At 48.0% G+C, this 18164-nt stretch overlaps 1 protein-coding gene across 1 annotated transcript in view; it reads right to left on the reverse strand.

The window, feature by feature from the left end:
• The window catches only part of LOC126295216 (growth factor receptor-bound protein 14-like), an 857388-nt gene that overhangs the window by 401849 nt on the left and 437375 nt on the right, over nucleotides 1-18164 (reverse strand). The window contains exon 4 of the mRNA XM_049987559.1: nucleotides 14742-14910. Coding sequence (XP_049843516.1) covers nucleotides 14742-14910 — 169 coding nt within the window. The remainder of the gene's footprint in view (nucleotides 1-14741; nucleotides 14911-18164) is intronic.

An 18164-nucleotide genomic window follows, 5' to 3' on the forward strand; every position in this document is an offset into this window, starting at 1 on the left:
TTTCATCCGTACACGTATTTTTTCGCCATATTGACCGGGCCAGAAATCTCACGAAATAAGCATCAAACGAAAAAACTACAGAGATCGAAACCTGCCTAGCTTGAACGGGGAAACCAGATGGCGCTATGGTGGGCCCGCTAGATGGCGCTGCCATAGGTCAAACGGATATCAAGCAGGTTTTTGTAAAACAGGAACCGACTTTTTTATTACATATTCGTGTGGTACGTAAAGAAATATGAATGTTTTAGTAGGACCACTTTTTTCGATTTGTGGTAGATGGCGCTGTAATAGTCACAAACGTGTAAGTACGTGGTATCACGCAACATTTTATTTATAGTCTTTGACAGTGTTCCAAAAGAAGTGGAAACTGGAAGATCCTGAGAAACAGCCCAGCAGCCGGCAGGGGTGACCGAGCGGATCTAGGCGCTACAGTCTGGAACCGCGCTACCGCTACGGTCGCAGGTTCGAATTCTGCCTCGGGCATAGATGTGTGCGCTGTCCTTAGTTAGGTTTAAGTAGTTTTAAGGTCTAGGGGACTGATGACCTTAGAAGTTAAGTCCCATAGTGCTCAGAGCCGTTTGAGCCAAAGAGCCCAGCAGAGGGTTTGAACGTCGATTATTTTATAGGAAATACACTCCTGGAAATTGAAATAAGAACACCGTGAATTCATTGTCCCAGGAAGGGGAAACTTTATTGACACATTCCTGGGGTCAGATACATCACATGATCACACTGACAGAACCACAGGCACATAGACACAGGCAACAGAGCATGCACAATGTCGGCACTAGTACAGTGTATATCCACCTTTCGCAGCAATGCAGGCTGCTATTCTCCCATGGAGACGATCGTAGAGATGCTGGATGTAGTCCTGTGGAACGGCTTGCCATGCCATTTCCACCTGGCGCCTCAGTTGGACCAGCGTTCGTGCTGGACGTGCAGACCGCGTGAGACGACGCTTCATCCAGTCCCAAACATGCTCAATGGGGGACAGATCCGGAGATCTTGCTGCCCAGGGTAGTTGACTTACACCTTCTAGAGCACGTTGGGTGGCACAGGATACATGCGGACGTGCATTGTCCTGTTGGAACAGCAAGTTCCCTTGCCGGTCTAGGAATGGTAGAACGATGGTTTCCATGACGGTTTGGATGTACCGTGCACTATTCAGTGCCCCTCGACGATCACCAGAGGTGTACGGCCAGTGTAGGAGATCGCTCCCCACACCATGATGCCGGGTGTTGGCCCTGTGTGCCTCGGTCGTATGCAGTCTAGATTGTGGCGCTCACCTGCACGGCGCCAAACACGCATACGACCATCATTGGCACCAAGGCAGAAGCGACTCTCATCGCTGAAGACGACACGTCTCCATTCGTCCCTCCATTCACGCCTGTCGCGACACCACTGGAGGCGGGCTGCACGATGTTGGGGCGTGAGCGGAAGACGGCCTTACGGTGTGCGGGACCGTAGCCCAGCTTCATGGAGACGGTTGCGAATGGTCCTCGCCGATACCCCAGGAGCAGCAGTGTCCCTAATTTGCTGGGAAGTGGCGGTGCGGTCTCCTACGGCACTGCGTAGGATCCTACGGTCTTGGCGTGCATCCGTGCGTCACTGCGGTCCGGTCCCAGGTCGACGGGCACGTGCACCTTCCGCCGACCACTGGCGACAACATCGATGTACTGTGGAGACCTCACGCCCCACGTGTTGAGCAATTCGGCGGTACGTCCACCCGGCCTCCCGCATGCCCACTATACGCCCTAGCTCAAAGTCCGTCAACTGCACATACGGTTCACGTCCACGTTGTCGCGGCGTGCTACCAGTGTTAAAGACTGCGATGGAGCTCCGTATGCCACGGCAAACTGGCTGACACTGACGGCGGCGGTGCACAAATGCTGCGCAGCTAGCGCCATTCGACGGCCAACACCGCGGTTCCTGGTGTGTCCGCTGTGCCGTGCGTGTGATCATTGCTTGTACAGCCCTCTCGCAGTGTCCGGAGCAAGTATGGTGGGTCTGACACACCGGTGTCAATGTGTTCTTTTTTTCCATTTCCAGGAGTGTATAACGCGGCCTTATAACCCAGTGCACGAAAGCTACATATTCTTGCATGTCAGTACGTCGATATTTCTTCAGTCTGTATATCGATAGTTTTAATCCATACATAGAGGGCCGATACTGAAGTTGATTAAGCGCAGATATATCGGACTGCCGGCAGAGTGCGGGCCGGCGCGGCTTCTGCCGCTCGGGCCTTCGCTGCCGGGGCCTCAGACAACGTGACAGGCCGCGGTGAAGGCGCCTTGCTCCGTGCCCAGGCGTGGCGTGGAGAAACCTTTAGTCAGGCTCGGAGGGCAGAAGGGGGGAGCCTTGAAGCCGGTCGGCAGCATCAGATGGGCCGCGTGATTAATGGCGGCCCGGCCGCTGTGGCTGCCTACAGCTCGGGACGTGGCCTGTTGCTCGTGGCAGGTGGCCACCAGCAAGGCGGACATCCATCATGGCCGCCGCCGCCGCCGCCTCTCTATACAGCCCGCGCTCTGAGGATTCCATTCTCGGAAGCGGCTTGCGGTAATCTGGCTGTTACCGCAACTCTGCACGGGCCTAAAGTAGCTGCTCCACAGGGCCCGCCCGCACCCTGTCGCTGTTGTACCAGAAAGCCCTGGCTAAAGTAGCCGCTCCACAGGGGCCGCCCGCACCCTGCCGCTGTTGTACCAGCAACCGAATAACCCTTCGTTTACGCTAAAGGCAACGCGCCAGAATGAACCTTACACTCTCTGCTGATCCATTGTCGACAACTCATATACACAGAAGCGCCAAAGAAACTAGTATAGCCATGCGTATCGAAATAGACATACACTACTGGCCATTAAAATTGCTACGGCAAGAAGAAACGCAAGTGATAAACGGATATTCATTGGACAAATACACTAGAACTGACGTGATTACATTTTCACGCAGTTTGGGTGCATACATACTGAGAAATCAGTACCCAGAACAACCACCTCTGGCCGTAATAACGGCCATGATACGCCAGGGCATTGAGTCAGACAGAGCTCGGATGGCGTGTACAGCTACAGCTGCCCGTGCAGCTTCAACAGGATACCACAGTTCATCAAGAATTGTGACGAGCCAGTTGCTCGGCCACCATTGACCAGACGTTTCCAACTGGTGAGAGATCTGGAGAATGTGCTGGCCAGGGCAGCAGTCGAACATTTTCTGTATCCAGAAAGGCCCGTACAGGACCTGCAATATGCGGTCGTGCGTTATCCTGCTGAAATGTAGGGTTTCGCAGGGATCGAATGAAGGGTAGAGCCACTGGTCGTAACACATCTGATATGTAACGTCCACTGTTCAAACTGCCGTCAGTGCGAACAAGAGGTGACCGAGACGTGTAACCGATGGCATCCCCTATATCATCACGCCAGCTGGTACGCCAGTATGAGGGTGACGAATACACGCTTCCAATGTGCGTTCACCGCGATGTTACCATACACGGATGAGACCATCGTGATGCTGTAAACAGAACCTGGATTCATCCGAAAAAAACGACGTTCTGTCATTCGTGCACCCAGGTTCGTCGTCGAATCTGTCTGTGATGCAGCCACGGTCTCCGAGCTGATAGTCCGTGCTGCTGCAAACGTCGTCGAACTGTTCGTGCAGATGGTTCTCGTCTTGCAAACGTTCCCTTCTGTTGACTCAGGGATCGAGACGTGGCTGCACGATCCGTTACAGCCGTGCGGATAAGATGCCTGTCATCTCGACTGCTAGTGATACGAGGCCGTTGGGATCCAGCACGGCGTTCCGTATTACCCTCCTGAACCTACCAATTCCATATTCTGCAAACAGTCATTGGATCTCGACCAACGCGAGCAGCAATGTCGCGATACGATAAACCGCAATCGCGATAGGCTACAATCTGACGGAAACGTGATGGTACGCATTTCTCCTCCTTACACGAGGCATCACAACAACGTTTCACCAGGCAACGCCGGTCAACTGCTGTTTGTGTATGAGAAATCGGTTGGAAACTTTCCTCATGTCACCACTTTGTAGGTGTCGCCACCGGCGCCAACCTCGTGTGAATGCTCTGAAAAGCTAATCATTTGTTTATCACAGCATCTTCTTCCAGTCGGTTAAATTTCGCGTCTGTAGCGCGTCATCTTCGTGGTGTAGTAATTTTTAATGGCCACTAGTGTATATGTGTCACTGCGGGATATCGATGGAAATGTTACTGTAATTGGTTCACGAAGGAAGAAGAAGTAAATATTCCAAAATTCGAAACCGCAACAGCTGTTAGCATGAGTGACATTAAACTAGATATCTTAGGTGTTGTGAAGCAACTCAAATCACTTAAGAAAGGCAACTCTTTCGGTCCATATGGTATACCAATGAGGTTCCTTTCAGAGTATGCAGACACAATACCACCTTTCTTAGCAATTATATACAACCGCTCACTTGACGAAAGGTCTGTTCCTAAAGACTGGAAGGTAGCACGGGTCATACCAATATTCAAGACAGATAATACCAGTAACCCATTGAATTACAGACCCATATCACTGACCTCAATTTGCAGTAGGGTTCTGGAGCATATACTGTACTCGGACATTATTAATCATCTTGATACATAGCCAACATGGATTCAGAAAATATCGTTCTTCTGCAACACAGCTAGCTCTTTATTCCCATGAATGCTGTCCACAAGGGGTCTCACATCGATTCCATATTCCTAGATCACAAGAAGGCTTTTGATGCAATTCTTCACATGCGACTATTAATCAAATTGCCTGAATATGGAGTATCGTCTCAGTCGTGTGACTGGATTCGTGAATCATCATATCTGGCGTCCCGCAGGGTAGTGTAAATGATCTAGGTGATAATCTGAGCAGCCCACTTACATTGTTTGCAGATTACGCTGTAATTTACCGTCCAGTAAAATCATCAGACGATCAATTCCAACTACAAAATAATCTAGAGAGGATTTCTACACTCCTGGAAATGGAAAAAAGAACACATTGAAACCGGTGTGTCAGACCCACCATACTTGCTCCGGACACTGCGACAGGGCTGTACAAGCAATGATCACACGCACGGCACAGCGGACACACCAGGAACCGCGGTGTTGGCCGTCGAATGGCGCTAGCTGCGCAGCATTTGTGCACCGCCGCCGTCAGTGTCAGCCAGTTTGCCGTGGCATACGGAGCTCCACCGCAGTCTTTAACACTGGTAGCATGCCGCGACAGCGTGGACGTGAACCGTATGTGCAGTTGACGGACTTTGAGCGAGGGCGTATAGTGGGCATGCGGGAGGCCGGGTGGACGTACCGCCGAATTGCTCAACACGTGGGGCGTGAGGTCTCCACAGTACATCGATGTTGTCGCCAGTGGTCGGCGGAAGGTGCACGTGCCCGTCGACCTGGGACCGGACCGCAGCGACGCACGGATGCACGCCGAGACCGTAGGATCCTACGCAGTGCCGTAGGGGACCGCACCGCCACTTCCCAGCAAATTAGGGACACTGTTGCTCCTGGAGTATCGGCGAGGACCATTCGCAACCGTCTCCATGAAGCTGGGCTACGGTCCCGCACACCGTTAGGCCGTCTTCCGCTCACGCCCCAACATCGTGCAGCCCGCCTCCAGTGGTGTCGCGACAGGCGTGAATGGAGGGACGAATGGAGACGTGTCGTCTTCAGCGATGAGAGTCGCTTCTGCCTCGGTGCCAATGATGGTCGTATGCGTGTTTGGCGCCGTGCAGGTGAGCGCCACAATCAGGACTGCATACGACTGAGGCACACAGGGCCAACACCCGGCATCATGGTGTGGGGAGCGATCTCCTACACTGGCCGTACACCTCTGGTGATCGTCGAGGGGACACTGAATAGTGCACGGTACATCCAAACCGTCATCGAACCCATCGTTCTACCATTCCTAGACCGGCAAGGGAACTTGCTGTTCCAACAGGACAATGCACGTCCGCATGTATCCCGTGCCACCCAACGTGCTCTAGAAGGTGTAAGTCAACTGCCCTGGCCAACAAGATCTACGGATCTGTGCCCCATTGAGCATGTTTGGGACTGGATGAAGCGTCGTCTCACGCGGTCTGCACGTACAGCACGAACGCTGGTCCAACTGAGACGCCAGGTGGAAATGACATGGCAAGCCGTTCCACAGGACTACATCCAGCATCTCTACGATCGTCTCCATGGGAGAATAGCAGCCTGCATTGCTGCGAAAGGTGGATATACACTGTACTAGTGCCGAAATTGTGCATGCTCTGTTGCCTGTGTCTATGTGCCTGTGGTTCTATCAGTGTGATCATGTGATGTATCTGACCCCAGGAATGTGTCAATAAAGTTTCCCCTTTCTGGGACAATGAATTCACGCTGTTCTTATTTCAATTTCCAGGAGTGTATATGGTGCGAAAAGTGGCAATTAGCACTAAACAAATAAAAGTACGATGTCATGCATATGAGTAGTAAAAGAAATCCGATAAATTTTGAGAATACGATAAATCGCACAAATCCAAGGGCTGTCAATTCGAGTAAATACCTAGGAATTGCAATTATGAGCAATTGGAAAAACCTCATAGATAATATTGTGGGGAAGGCGAATCAAAGACTGCGCTATCTTGGCAAAACAGTTAGAGGATGCGACAAAGCCACTAAAGAGAGAGCCTACATTACACTTGTCCGTCCTCTGCTGGAATATTGCTGCGCGGCGTGGGATCCTTACCAGGTAGGAGTGACGGAGGACACCGAAAAAGTGCAAAGAAGGGCAGCTCGTTTCGTGTTATCGCGCAATAGGGGTGAGAGTGTCAGTAATGTGATATGCGAGTTGGGGTGGCAGTCACTGAAACAAGGGCGGTTTCCTTTGCGGCGAGATCTATTTACGAAATTTCAATCTCCAACTTTCTCTTCCGAATGCGAAAATATTTTGTTGACACCTACCTACATGATCATCGTAATAAAATATGAATTCAGAGCTCGAACGGAAAGATTTTGGTGTTTATTTTCCCCATGCGCCATTCGAGAGTGGAATGGCAGACAAGTAGTATGAAAATAGTTCGATGAACCCTCGGCCAGGCACTCGAGTGTGAACTGCAGAGTAACCATGTAGATGTAAACGTGCAGAATACGGCGCTGCGGTCTGCAACGCAAGTGTTAGATCAGTTACTGATGCTACAAGGCAGCTTATCAAGAGTTAAGCGAGTTTGAACGAGGTCTTATAGACGGTGAAGGAGCGATGGGACACATCATCTCTGAGGCAGCGAGGAGGTTGGGATTTTCCCATAGGACCATTTCACGAGAGTACCGCGAATATGAGGAATCCGGGAAACATTAAATCTCCGACATCGCTGCGGCCGGAAAAAGAACATTTAAGACCAACGACACATGAAGAGAATCGTTCAAAGTGACAGAAGTCCAACCCTTCCGCAAATTGCTGCAGATATCAATGCTGGGCCATCCACAAGTGTCAGCGTGCGAACCATTCAAGCGGGATTAACCGAGCGGTCTGGGGCGCTGCAGTCATGGACTGTGCGGCTGGTCCCGGCGGAGGTTCGAGTCCTCCCTCGGGCATGGGTGTGTGTGTTTGTCCTTAGGATAATTTAGGTCCAGTAGTGTGTAAGCTTAGGGACTGATGACCTTAGCAGTTGTCCCATACGATTTCACACACATCTGAACATTTTGAACCATTCAATGAAACATCATCTATATGGGCTTTCGGAGCCGAAGGTCCACTCGTGTACCCTTGATGACTGCACGACACTGCTTTATACCTCACCTGGGCCAGTCCACACCGACATTGGACTGTTACCTGGTCTGACGATCTCGTTTCAAATTGTTTCAAGCAGATGGACGTGTACGGGTATAGAGACAACCTCATGAATCCATGGAAACTGCTTGTCACCATGGGACTGTTCAAGCTGGTAGAGGCTCTGTAATGGTATGGGGCATGTGCTGCTGGAATGATACGGGACCCCCGATACGTCTAGATACGACTCTGACAGGCGACACATACGAAAGCATCCTGTCTGATTTCCTGCATCCATTCATGTCCACTGTGCATTCTGACCGACAATTCCAGCAGTACAATGCGTCACCCCCCACGTCCAGGATTGCTACAGAGCGTCTCCAGGAACACTCTCCACAGCTTAAACATTCCGCTGGACACCAAACTCCCCAGACATGATCGTTATTGAGTTTATCTGGGATGCCTTGCCACGTGCTGTTCAGAAGAGATACCCCCTCCCCCCCGTTCTCTTACGGATTTATGTACAGCCGTGCAGGATTCATGGTGGGAGTTCCCTCCAGCAGTACTTCAGACATTATTCGAGTCCGTGCCACGTCGTGTTGCGACACTTCTGCTTGCTTAGGGGGGTCCTACACGATATTAGGCAGGGGTGTGTGTGTGTGTGAGTGTGTGTGTGTGTTGAAATGTGTGTGAATTCCGAAGGGACTGAACTGCTGAGGTCATCGGTCCCTAGACTTTTTTTTTTTTTTTTGGTCGTCAGTCTACTGACTGGTTTGATGCGGCCCGCCACGAATTCCTCCCCTGTGCTAACGTCTTCATCTCAGAGTAGCACTTGCAACCTACGTCCTCAATTATTTGCTTGACGTATTGCAATCTCTGTCTTCCTCTACAGTTTTTGCCCTCTACAGCTCCCTCTAGTACCATCGAAGTCATTCCCTCATGTCTTAGCTGATGTCCTATCATCCTGTCCCTTCTCCTTATCAGTGTTTTCCACATATTCCTTTCCTTTCCGATTCTGCGTAGAACCTCCTCATTCCTTACCTTATCAGGCCACCTAATTTTCAACATTCGTCTATAGCACCACATCTCAAATGCTTCGATTCTCTTCTGTTCCGGTTTTCCCACAGTCCATGTTTCACTACCATACAATGCTGTACTCCAGACGTACATCCTCAGAAATTTCTTCCTCAAATTAAGGCCGGTATTTGATATTAGTAGACTTCTCTTGGCCAGAAATACCTTTTTGCCATAGCGAGTCTGCTTTTGATGTCCTCCTTGCTCCGTGCGTCATTGGTTATTTTACTACCTAGGTAGCTGAATTCCTTAACTTCATTGACTTCGTGACCATCAATCCTGATGTTAAGTTTCTCGCTGTTCTCATTTCTACTACTTCTCATTACCTTCGTCTTTCTCCGATTTACTCTCAAACCATACTGTGTACTCATTAGACTGTTCATTCCGTTCAGCAGATCATTTAATTCTTCTTCACTTTCACTCAGGATAGCAATGTCATCAGCGAATCGTATCATTGATATCCTTTCACCTTGTATTTTAATTCCACTCCTGAACCTTTCTTTTATTTCCATCATTGCTTCCTCGATGTACAAATTGAAGAGTAGGAGCGAAAGGCTACAGCCTTGTCTTACACCCTCCTTAATACGAGCACTTCGTTCTTGATCGTCCACTCTTATTATTCCCTCTTGGTTGTTGTACATATTGTATATGACCCGTCTCTCCCTATAGCTTACCCCTACTTTTTTCAGAATCTCGAATAGCTTGCACCATTTTATATTGTCGAACGCTTTTTTCTGGTCGACAAATCCTATGAACGTGTCTTGATTTTTCTTTAGCCTTGCTTCCATTATTAGCCGTTACGTTAGAATTGCCTCTCTCGTGCCTTTACTTTTCCTAAAGCCAAACTGATCGTCACCTAGCCCATTCTCAATTTTCTTTTAGATTCTTCTGTACATTATTCTTGTAAGCAGCTTCGATGCATGAGCTGTTAAGCTGATTGTGCGATAATTCTCGCACTTGTCAGCTCTTGCCGTCTTCGGAATTGTGTGGATGATGCTTTCCGAAAGTCAGATGGTATGTCGCCAGATTCATATATTCTACATACCAACGTGAATAGTCGTTTTGTTGCCACTTCCCCTAATGATTTTAGAAATTCTGATGGAATGTTATCTATCCCTTCTGCCTTATTTGACCGTAAGTCCTCCAAAGCTCTTTTAAATTCCGATTCTAATACTGGCTCTCCTATATCTTCTAAATCGACTCCTGTTTCTTCTTCTATCACATCAGACAAATCTTGACCCTCATAGAGGCTTTCAATGTATTCTTTCCACCTATCTGCTCTCTCCTCTGCATTTAACAGTGGAATTCCCGTTGCACTCTTAATGTTACCACCGTTGCTTTTAATGTCACCAAAGGTTGTTTTGACTTTTCTGTATGCCGAGTCTGTCCTTCCGACAATCATATCTTTTTCGATGTCTTCACATTTTTCCTGCAGCCATTTCGTCTTAGCTTCCCTGCACTTCATATGTATTTCATTCCTCAGCGACTTGTATTTCTGTATTCCTGATTTTCCCGGAACATGTTTGTACTTCCTCCTTTCATCAATCAACTGAAGTATTTCTTCTGTTACCCATGGTTTCTTCGCAGCTACCTTCTTTATACCTATGTTTTCCTTCCTAACTTCTGTGATGGCCCTTTTTAGAGACGTCCATTCCTCTTCAACTGTGCGCCTATTGCGCTACTCCTTATAGCGTTAGAGAACTTCAAACATATATCGTCATTCCTTAGAACTTCCCTATCCCACTTCTTTGCGTATTGATTCTTCCTGACTAATGTCTTTAACTTCAGCCTACTCTTCATCATTACTATATTGTGATCTGAGTCTATATCTGCTCCTGGGTACGCCTTACAATCCAGTATCTGATTTCGGAATCTCTTACACACTACTTAAACTAACCTACTGTAACGGCAACACACACACCTACGGCTGAGGGAGAACTCGAACTTCTGGCAGAAGGGGCCGTGCAATCTTTGACATGGTAGGTATGCCAGTTTCTTTGGCTCTTCAGTGTATTTAACAATTAAATTCGTCTAACAGCCTTGCAATTGACATGTTACTTTATTTTATTTTCTCTACCAGTGTTGGCAATTCAGTATGTCATCTTCAGGCCCCACATGCACCTCCCAAAAATAGTCTACTGGGGCCATATGTTCCTGGATGGCGTCTATCTGTAGCTCGAGTGCTTCGTTTGAAGACTTGACTGCATCTATAGTCCACTTGTGTAGGTACTGGGACGCAACTTCAAATTCGTGTCAGCTAACAACATTCAAGTCGGGTGATGCTGAGGGAATTAGATTAGGAAATGAGACACTTAAAGTAGTGAAGGAGTTTTGCTATTTGGGGACCAAAATAACTCATGATGGTCGAAGTAGAGAAGATATAAAATGTAGACTGGCAATGGCAAGGAAAGCGTTTCTGAAGAAGAGGAATTTGTTCACATCGAGTGTAGATTTAAGTGCAGGAAGTCGTTTCTGAATGTATTTGTATGGAGTGTAGCCATGTACGGAAGTGAAACATGAATGATAAATAGTTTGGACAAGAAGAAAATACAAACTTTCGAAATGTGGTGCTGCAGAAGAATGATGAAGATTAGATGGGTAGATCACATAACTAATGAGGAGGCATTGAATAGAATTGGGGAGAAGAGGAGTTTGTGGCACATCTTGACAAGAAGGAGGGACCGGTTGGTAGGACGTGTTCTGAGGCATCAAGGGATCACAAATTTAGCATTGGAAGGTAAAAATCGTATAGGGAGACCAAGAGATGAATACACTAAGCAGATTCAGAAGGATGAAGGTTGCAGTAAGTACTGGGAGATGAAGAAGCTTGCACAGGATAGGGTAGCATGGAGAGCTACATCAAACCAGTCTCAGGACTGAAGACCAAAACAACAACAACAACAACAACAACAACCTTCATGGGCGGCACTGGGAAAATACTGGTGATCAATTGCCCATAACTGGCCTTGAGAGCGAGGTGGCGCAGTGGTTAGCACACTGAACTCGCATTCGGGAGGACGACGGTTCAATCCCGTCTCCAGCCATGCTGATTAGGTTTTCCGTGATTTCCCTAAATCGTTTCAGGTTAATGCCGGGATGGTTCCTTTGAAAGGGCACGGCCGATTTCCTTCCCAATCGTTTCCTAACCTGAGCTTGCGCTCCGTCTCTAATGACCTCGTTGTCGACGGAACGTTAAACAGTAACCATCACCACCACCTGGCCTTGATAAAGTACTGGAGGTTGTTTCTTGGATTGCTTAAATATTTACGTTAGCTCAAACCGTACATACTACCTGCCCAAGGACGTCACAGAGCCGCATCTCAACATCAGTACAGTGCCAGGAAAAGTGCCTTTACCTAGGTCCTGTAGATAATTGCCCTAGCAGTATTCTTGGACTATGGACACGAAATCACCAGTGAGGAAATAGTTCTGTGGGTAGACAGTGTTAGCTTGCAACATTCACACATCTATATTAGTGCTCTTTCTCAACAGTCATCCACTCTGTGACCAGCCATTAGCAGTACATCAGCATTCCAGTCCAGTTTTACAATGGCTGTGAGAATGAAGTCTGTTGGGCACATACCTACAAAGAGCTATGGCCAGGCTGGAGTTCTTGGACTCTTCAGTCAGCAGTGAGCACAAATTTTAGGCATCACCATCCCTATTCGGTCTTACAATGGTAATGGGAAAGAAGCCTGATATGTATATACCAATTCACACCTGTGATCTCAGCTCTATAATAATGCATTTGGTATCGTTGGCAGCCAGGGAGTTTGAGGTCAACAGTAAGTAGAAACTGCACTGAAACATCATAAGGGGTGCCAGCAAGGGCAATGTAGAAGATACACCCAATGATAAGGTACTGCCACAGCTCTATGATGAATAAATTTGTATCCTTGGCAGCTAATAACTTTGCATCAGCAGTAATTACAACTTTCAGACTCTGTTACTCTAGCTGTTCGATGGTAGTGAGGGAGGAGTTTGTTAGTTACTTTCTGATTTTTAACGGTGGCACACATGCCATTCCCGTGGACAGCAGATTATGTAGTCACCGTTATTAATCCTACTTATACAGAAGATGACAGAGAGGGAGGAGTTTTTTGGCAATACATCAACTCCAAGCCACAAGCAGACCTCGACATGGGGACCTTGCAGTCCACATGTACAGAGAAGAGCAGTGAGGAAGGAGTTTTTTTGGGAATGTAGCAATGCGGAGGTGTGACCATACCTTGATGATGCACCAGCAGGAGTCTATGGCAACCAGGCACTTTGCAGTCAGCATTACCGTTACCACTCATACTGAGGATACCTGGAGGATGGAGCTTTTGGCAAACATATCAGTGAGGAACAATGACCAGACCTCAGTGATGGCCCAGCTAGGGACTTTGGCAGCCAGGGGCTGTGCAGTCAGTAATATCATTACCACTTATACAGTGGACAACAGTGAGGAAGGAGTTTTTTGGGCAGGTATTAATGCCAAGCTGTAGTCAGACCTTGGTGATGCCCTGGGTGGGGTCTTTGGCAGCCAGGGAATCTGCAGAAAACATTATCATTATCACTCATACACATAGTAGCAGTGAGGAAGAAGTTGTTTGGAAACGTACCAATGCGGAGGTGTGGCCATACCTTGATGATGTCCCAGCAGGAGTCTATGGCAACCAGGGACTTTGCAGTCGGCGTTACGATTACCACTTATACTGAAGATAGCATGAGGCTGGAGCTATTGGGAAACATATTAACGCTGAACAATGGACAGACCACGGTGATGGCCCAGCTGAGGTCTTTGGCAGCCAGGGACTGTGCTCTCAGTAATATCATTACCACTTATACAGAGGACTGCAGTGAGGAAGGAGTTTTTTGGGCATGTATTAATGCCAAGGTGTAGTCAGACCTTGATGATGCCCCAGGTGGGGTCTCCTGCAGCCAGGGACTCTGCAGACAACATTATCATTATCACTCGCACACATAGTAGCAGTGAGGAAGAAGTTTTTTGGAAACGAACCAATGTCAAGGTGCGGCCATTCCTCGAGGATTGCCCAGCTGGGGTCCTAGGCAGCCAGGCACTTTGCAGTCAGCATTACGATTACCACGCATACTGAGGATAGCACAAGGATGGAGCTTTTGGGAAACATATCAGTGCTGAACAGTGACCAGACCTCGGTGACGGCCCAGCTGGGGTATTTGGCAGCTAAGTACTGTGCAGTCAGTAATATAATTATCACTTATGCAGAGGACAACAGTGAGGAAGGAATTTTTTGGGAACATATTAAAGCCAAGCTGTAGTCAGACCTTGATAATGCCCCAGGTGGGGTCTTTGGCTGCCAGGGACTCTGCAGAAAACATTACCATTATTACTCAAACAAATAGTAGCAGTGAGGAATGAGTTTTTTTGGAAACAGACCAATGCTGAGATGTGACCATATGTTGATGATGTCTCAGCAGGAGTCTATGGCAACCAGGGACCTTGCAGTCATCATTACCATTACCATTTATACTGTGAATAGCATGAGGATAGAGCTTTTGGGAAAATATCAGTGCCGAACAATGACCAGACCTCGGTGATGGGGCAGCTGGGGTATTTGGCAGCCAGAGACTGTGCAGTCATTAATGTCATTACCACTTATACAGAGGAGAGCAATAAGGAAGGAGATTTTTGGGCAGGTATTAATGCCAAGCTGTAGTCAGACCTCGGTGATGGCCCAGCTTTGATCTTTGCCAGCCAGAGACTGTGTAGTCAGTAATATCGTTTCAACTTGCACAGAGGACAGCTGTGAGGATGGAGTTTTTTGGGGACATATTAATTCCAAGCTGTAGTCAGACCTTGATGATGGCCCAGGTGGGGTCTTTGGCAGGCAGGGACTCTGCAGACAACAGTATCATTATCACGCACACACATAGTATCAGTGAGGAAGGAGTTTTTTGGAAACGTACCAATGCCGAGCCGTGGCCAGACCTCGACGATTGCCCAGCTGGGGTCCTTGGCAGCCAGGGACTTGGCGGCCAGCAGCAGGCACAGGTCCCCAGCACACAGATCGCGGCCCACCACCGCGCTCAGGCGTCCGCCACCGCCGTAGTCCTCACTGTGGAACACCAGCTCCTCCTGGAAAGTACAACACGGTGCTGTTACGCACACCAGCAGACCAGCTCCTCCTGGGAAGTACAACACGGTGCTGTTACGCACACAAGCAGACCAGCTCCTCCTGGAAAGTACAACACGGTGCTGTTACGCACACCAGCAGACCAGCTCCTCCTGGAAAGTACAACACGGTGCTGTTACACACACCAGCAGACCAGCTCCTCCTGGAAAGTACAACACGGTGCTGTTACGCACACCAGCAGACCAGCTCCTCCTGGAAAGTACAACACGGTGCTGTTACGCACACCAGCAGACCAGCTCCTCCTGGAAAGTACAACACGGTGCTGTTACGCACACCAGCAGACCAGCTCCTCTTGGAAAGTACAACACGGTGCTGTTAGGCACACCAGCAGACCAGCTCCTCCTGGAAAGTACAACACGGTGCTGTTACGCACACCAGCAGACCAGCTCCTCCTGGAAAGTACAACACGGTGCTGTTAGGCACACCAGCAGGAGGGACAAAGTACAGCTGCTGCGGTACTATGCCGCAAATCTGGAAGGTACAGCTCGAGACGGCAGTCAAGCAACTTCAAGAAATTTTCCGTGTGCCTGGATACGCAAGTGATTACCATTTCAGAGTGATGTCACAAAGTAGGCTACAGTAGGATTTTCATATCAGGAAAGGTCATGCAAATGTTTTGTATTCCAGTCTTTGATCACAATATCAATTCTTTAGACCAAGGATTTCCAAAGTGGTCGACATCGACCCCTTGGGGTCGACATAAACGAAAACTGATTTTGGGGGTCGACGAGGTCTGAAAATCGACCCCTATTAAATTAACACAAGTTCTAATTTAAAAGTTTCAAGATAGGTAGGTACTGTATTGTTTATGTTGTGTTACGTGTACTACGAATAATTAACATTTTTGTAGGAAATAGCATTGTTGCCGTAATTTAAAATCTCAAGTTCGTACAAGATGAAAAACTCGCAAGTCTGTGTGGACAAGCTTGTGTAAGATAATGAGTTCAAGCGTACATCTTTTTATTCTGTTAAATTTTGATGAGAAAATGAAGTCAACTTTACTCACTTAACCAAGTGCAAAGTTTTTCAGTTGGTACCTTAGTACCTACGTATATTCTATTAATAGGAAAAAACTAAAGATAGGCCTCCTTATTCATAATGATCTGCTAACTTAAAGCATTGCTAATTCTCACTCTTCTACTGACCTAAGTCAGAATGAAAAATAACACTCTGTAGCAACTGTATTAAGTTAGCGGACCATTATGAATAAGGGGTTGATCTTAAAAGTAGGTAATTTGTCCATGGGGGTCTGAGGTAACAATTCATTTTGGAAAAGGGGTCACTTGTCCAAAATAGTTTGGGGATCCCTGCTTTAGCCAAAAACCAGTTTCGGAACGTAATGACCATTTCCAGATCTGTTTTACACCATGGATGGTCATTACAGACTGAAACCGGTCATCGTGTAAAGTACTGATATTGTGATCAAAGACTGGAATCAAAAACATTTAATATCATTGGATGACTGGTGATAGGTCATGCAGAAGCTTTCTCGTTCAGAAATCCCATTTGGCAGATGGGAAGACCACATTAAGCATCTTGTACGAAGAAGAAAGGTCTAGTAATGGAATTTGATGTCCGCCCCAGTAGCTGAGTGGTCAGCGCCACAGACTGTCAATCCAAAGGGCCCGGGTTCGATTCCCGGCTGGGTCGGAGATTTTTCTCCACTCAGGGACTGGGTGTTGTGTTGTCCTAATCATCATCCTTTCATCCCCATCGACGCGCAAGTCGCCGAAGTGGCGTCAAATCGAAAGACTTGCACCAGGCGAACGGTCTACCCGACGGGAGGCCCTCGTCACACGACATTTCATTCCATTTCAATGGAATTTGATGGCAGCGCGATGGTGACAAATTGAGACTTTTTTTTCACTTGCTGCTCTTATTTTTTACCCACCCTCTGATTTTTTATGGTGGGTCGTTGAAAGCCACTTGGCTGCTGTTACTGGATTCGGGGATCAGAGTCGCTGGTGATACACCACCCTGACTCCTGACCCCATTCACACCATTGCCCGTGTCCCGCCATGTGGAGGCGGGCTCTATTTGTTCTGTTTCCACAAATGGTGTAATGTGCAGCATCTCATAACTTTACAAAGAATATAATGGTAAGATGATGATAATACAAAAGAAAGTTTTGATATATAAGAAGAGTTGAAAGAAGTTAGGGAAGAATATAGAAGGAGAGGTTCCCGTCACCTAGCAGCCAGCGTCTTGGAATGTACTTTAAGCCGCTGGACGCCATCCACAATTCCTTTACTATGTCTACCATTTTAAGCTCTCCGTCTTCAGGCTACGAGTGTCCTACCGGGACCATCCGACCGCCGCGTCATCCTCAGTGGAGGATGCGGATAGGAGGGGCGTGGGGTCAGCACACCGCTCTCTCGGTCGTTATGATGGTTTTCTTTGACCGAAGCCGCTACTATTCGGTCGAGTAGCTACTCAATTGGCATCACGAGGCTGAGAGCACCCCAAAAAAGGGCAACAGCGCATGGCGGCCTGGATGGTCACCCATCCAAGTGCCGACCATGCCCGACAGCATTTTAAGCTAACATGAATATAAAACAAAGGAAGAGAATTGAAAATGGCACTTCATGCGTATCCTACTTTTGTTCTTACTCTTGTCAACTGATCTGCAACTGGCACCTCCCAGCTGCACAAACTACCTGGCCTCGACGGTGGTTTTTCCCGATCTACATCACTGCATCTGTCTGGCTGGGCTCTGGAACAAGGAACTACAATTAAGATCCTTCCATCGAGGCCGTGCATCGTTGTTCACCAGGAGGCAAAGGCAACTTGAAGAGGTACCTCTCTTTAACCCCTCCTAGGTCACTATACACATCTCGCTAGACATGATGGTGCTACTACATACGTAGATGTGTGGGTTTGTTGATTCATAAGCACCTAGCATCGGCTTTCCTGACCTGTCATTGTCAAACAGGTTGCCACTAAGGATCATCGATGTCGTTGTTTTGGGCCGAATCGGTGTCTTCTCCTTGCCTAGAGATATCGGCGGTGTCATCCAACCCATGGGCGCTCTGCTGTCTTTGTGAACCGACTTGCCTTCTGTATGGTCTGTTGCGTAGGTATTCTGTGTATGTGATTTGAGAGATTACGTAAGTCAATGTATTTAGTTCTGTCCACTGGTATGGGTCACGCAACATCGCATGTAATTCGTTCTGTGTGTACTGGTGGTTGACACGTA

This window comes from Schistocerca gregaria, chromosome 11, assembly GCF_023897955.1.
Source record: "Schistocerca gregaria isolate iqSchGreg1 chromosome 11, iqSchGreg1.2, whole genome shotgun sequence".
In the NCBI taxonomy this organism is placed as follows: domain Eukaryota; kingdom Metazoa; phylum Arthropoda; class Insecta; order Orthoptera; family Acrididae; genus Schistocerca; species Schistocerca gregaria.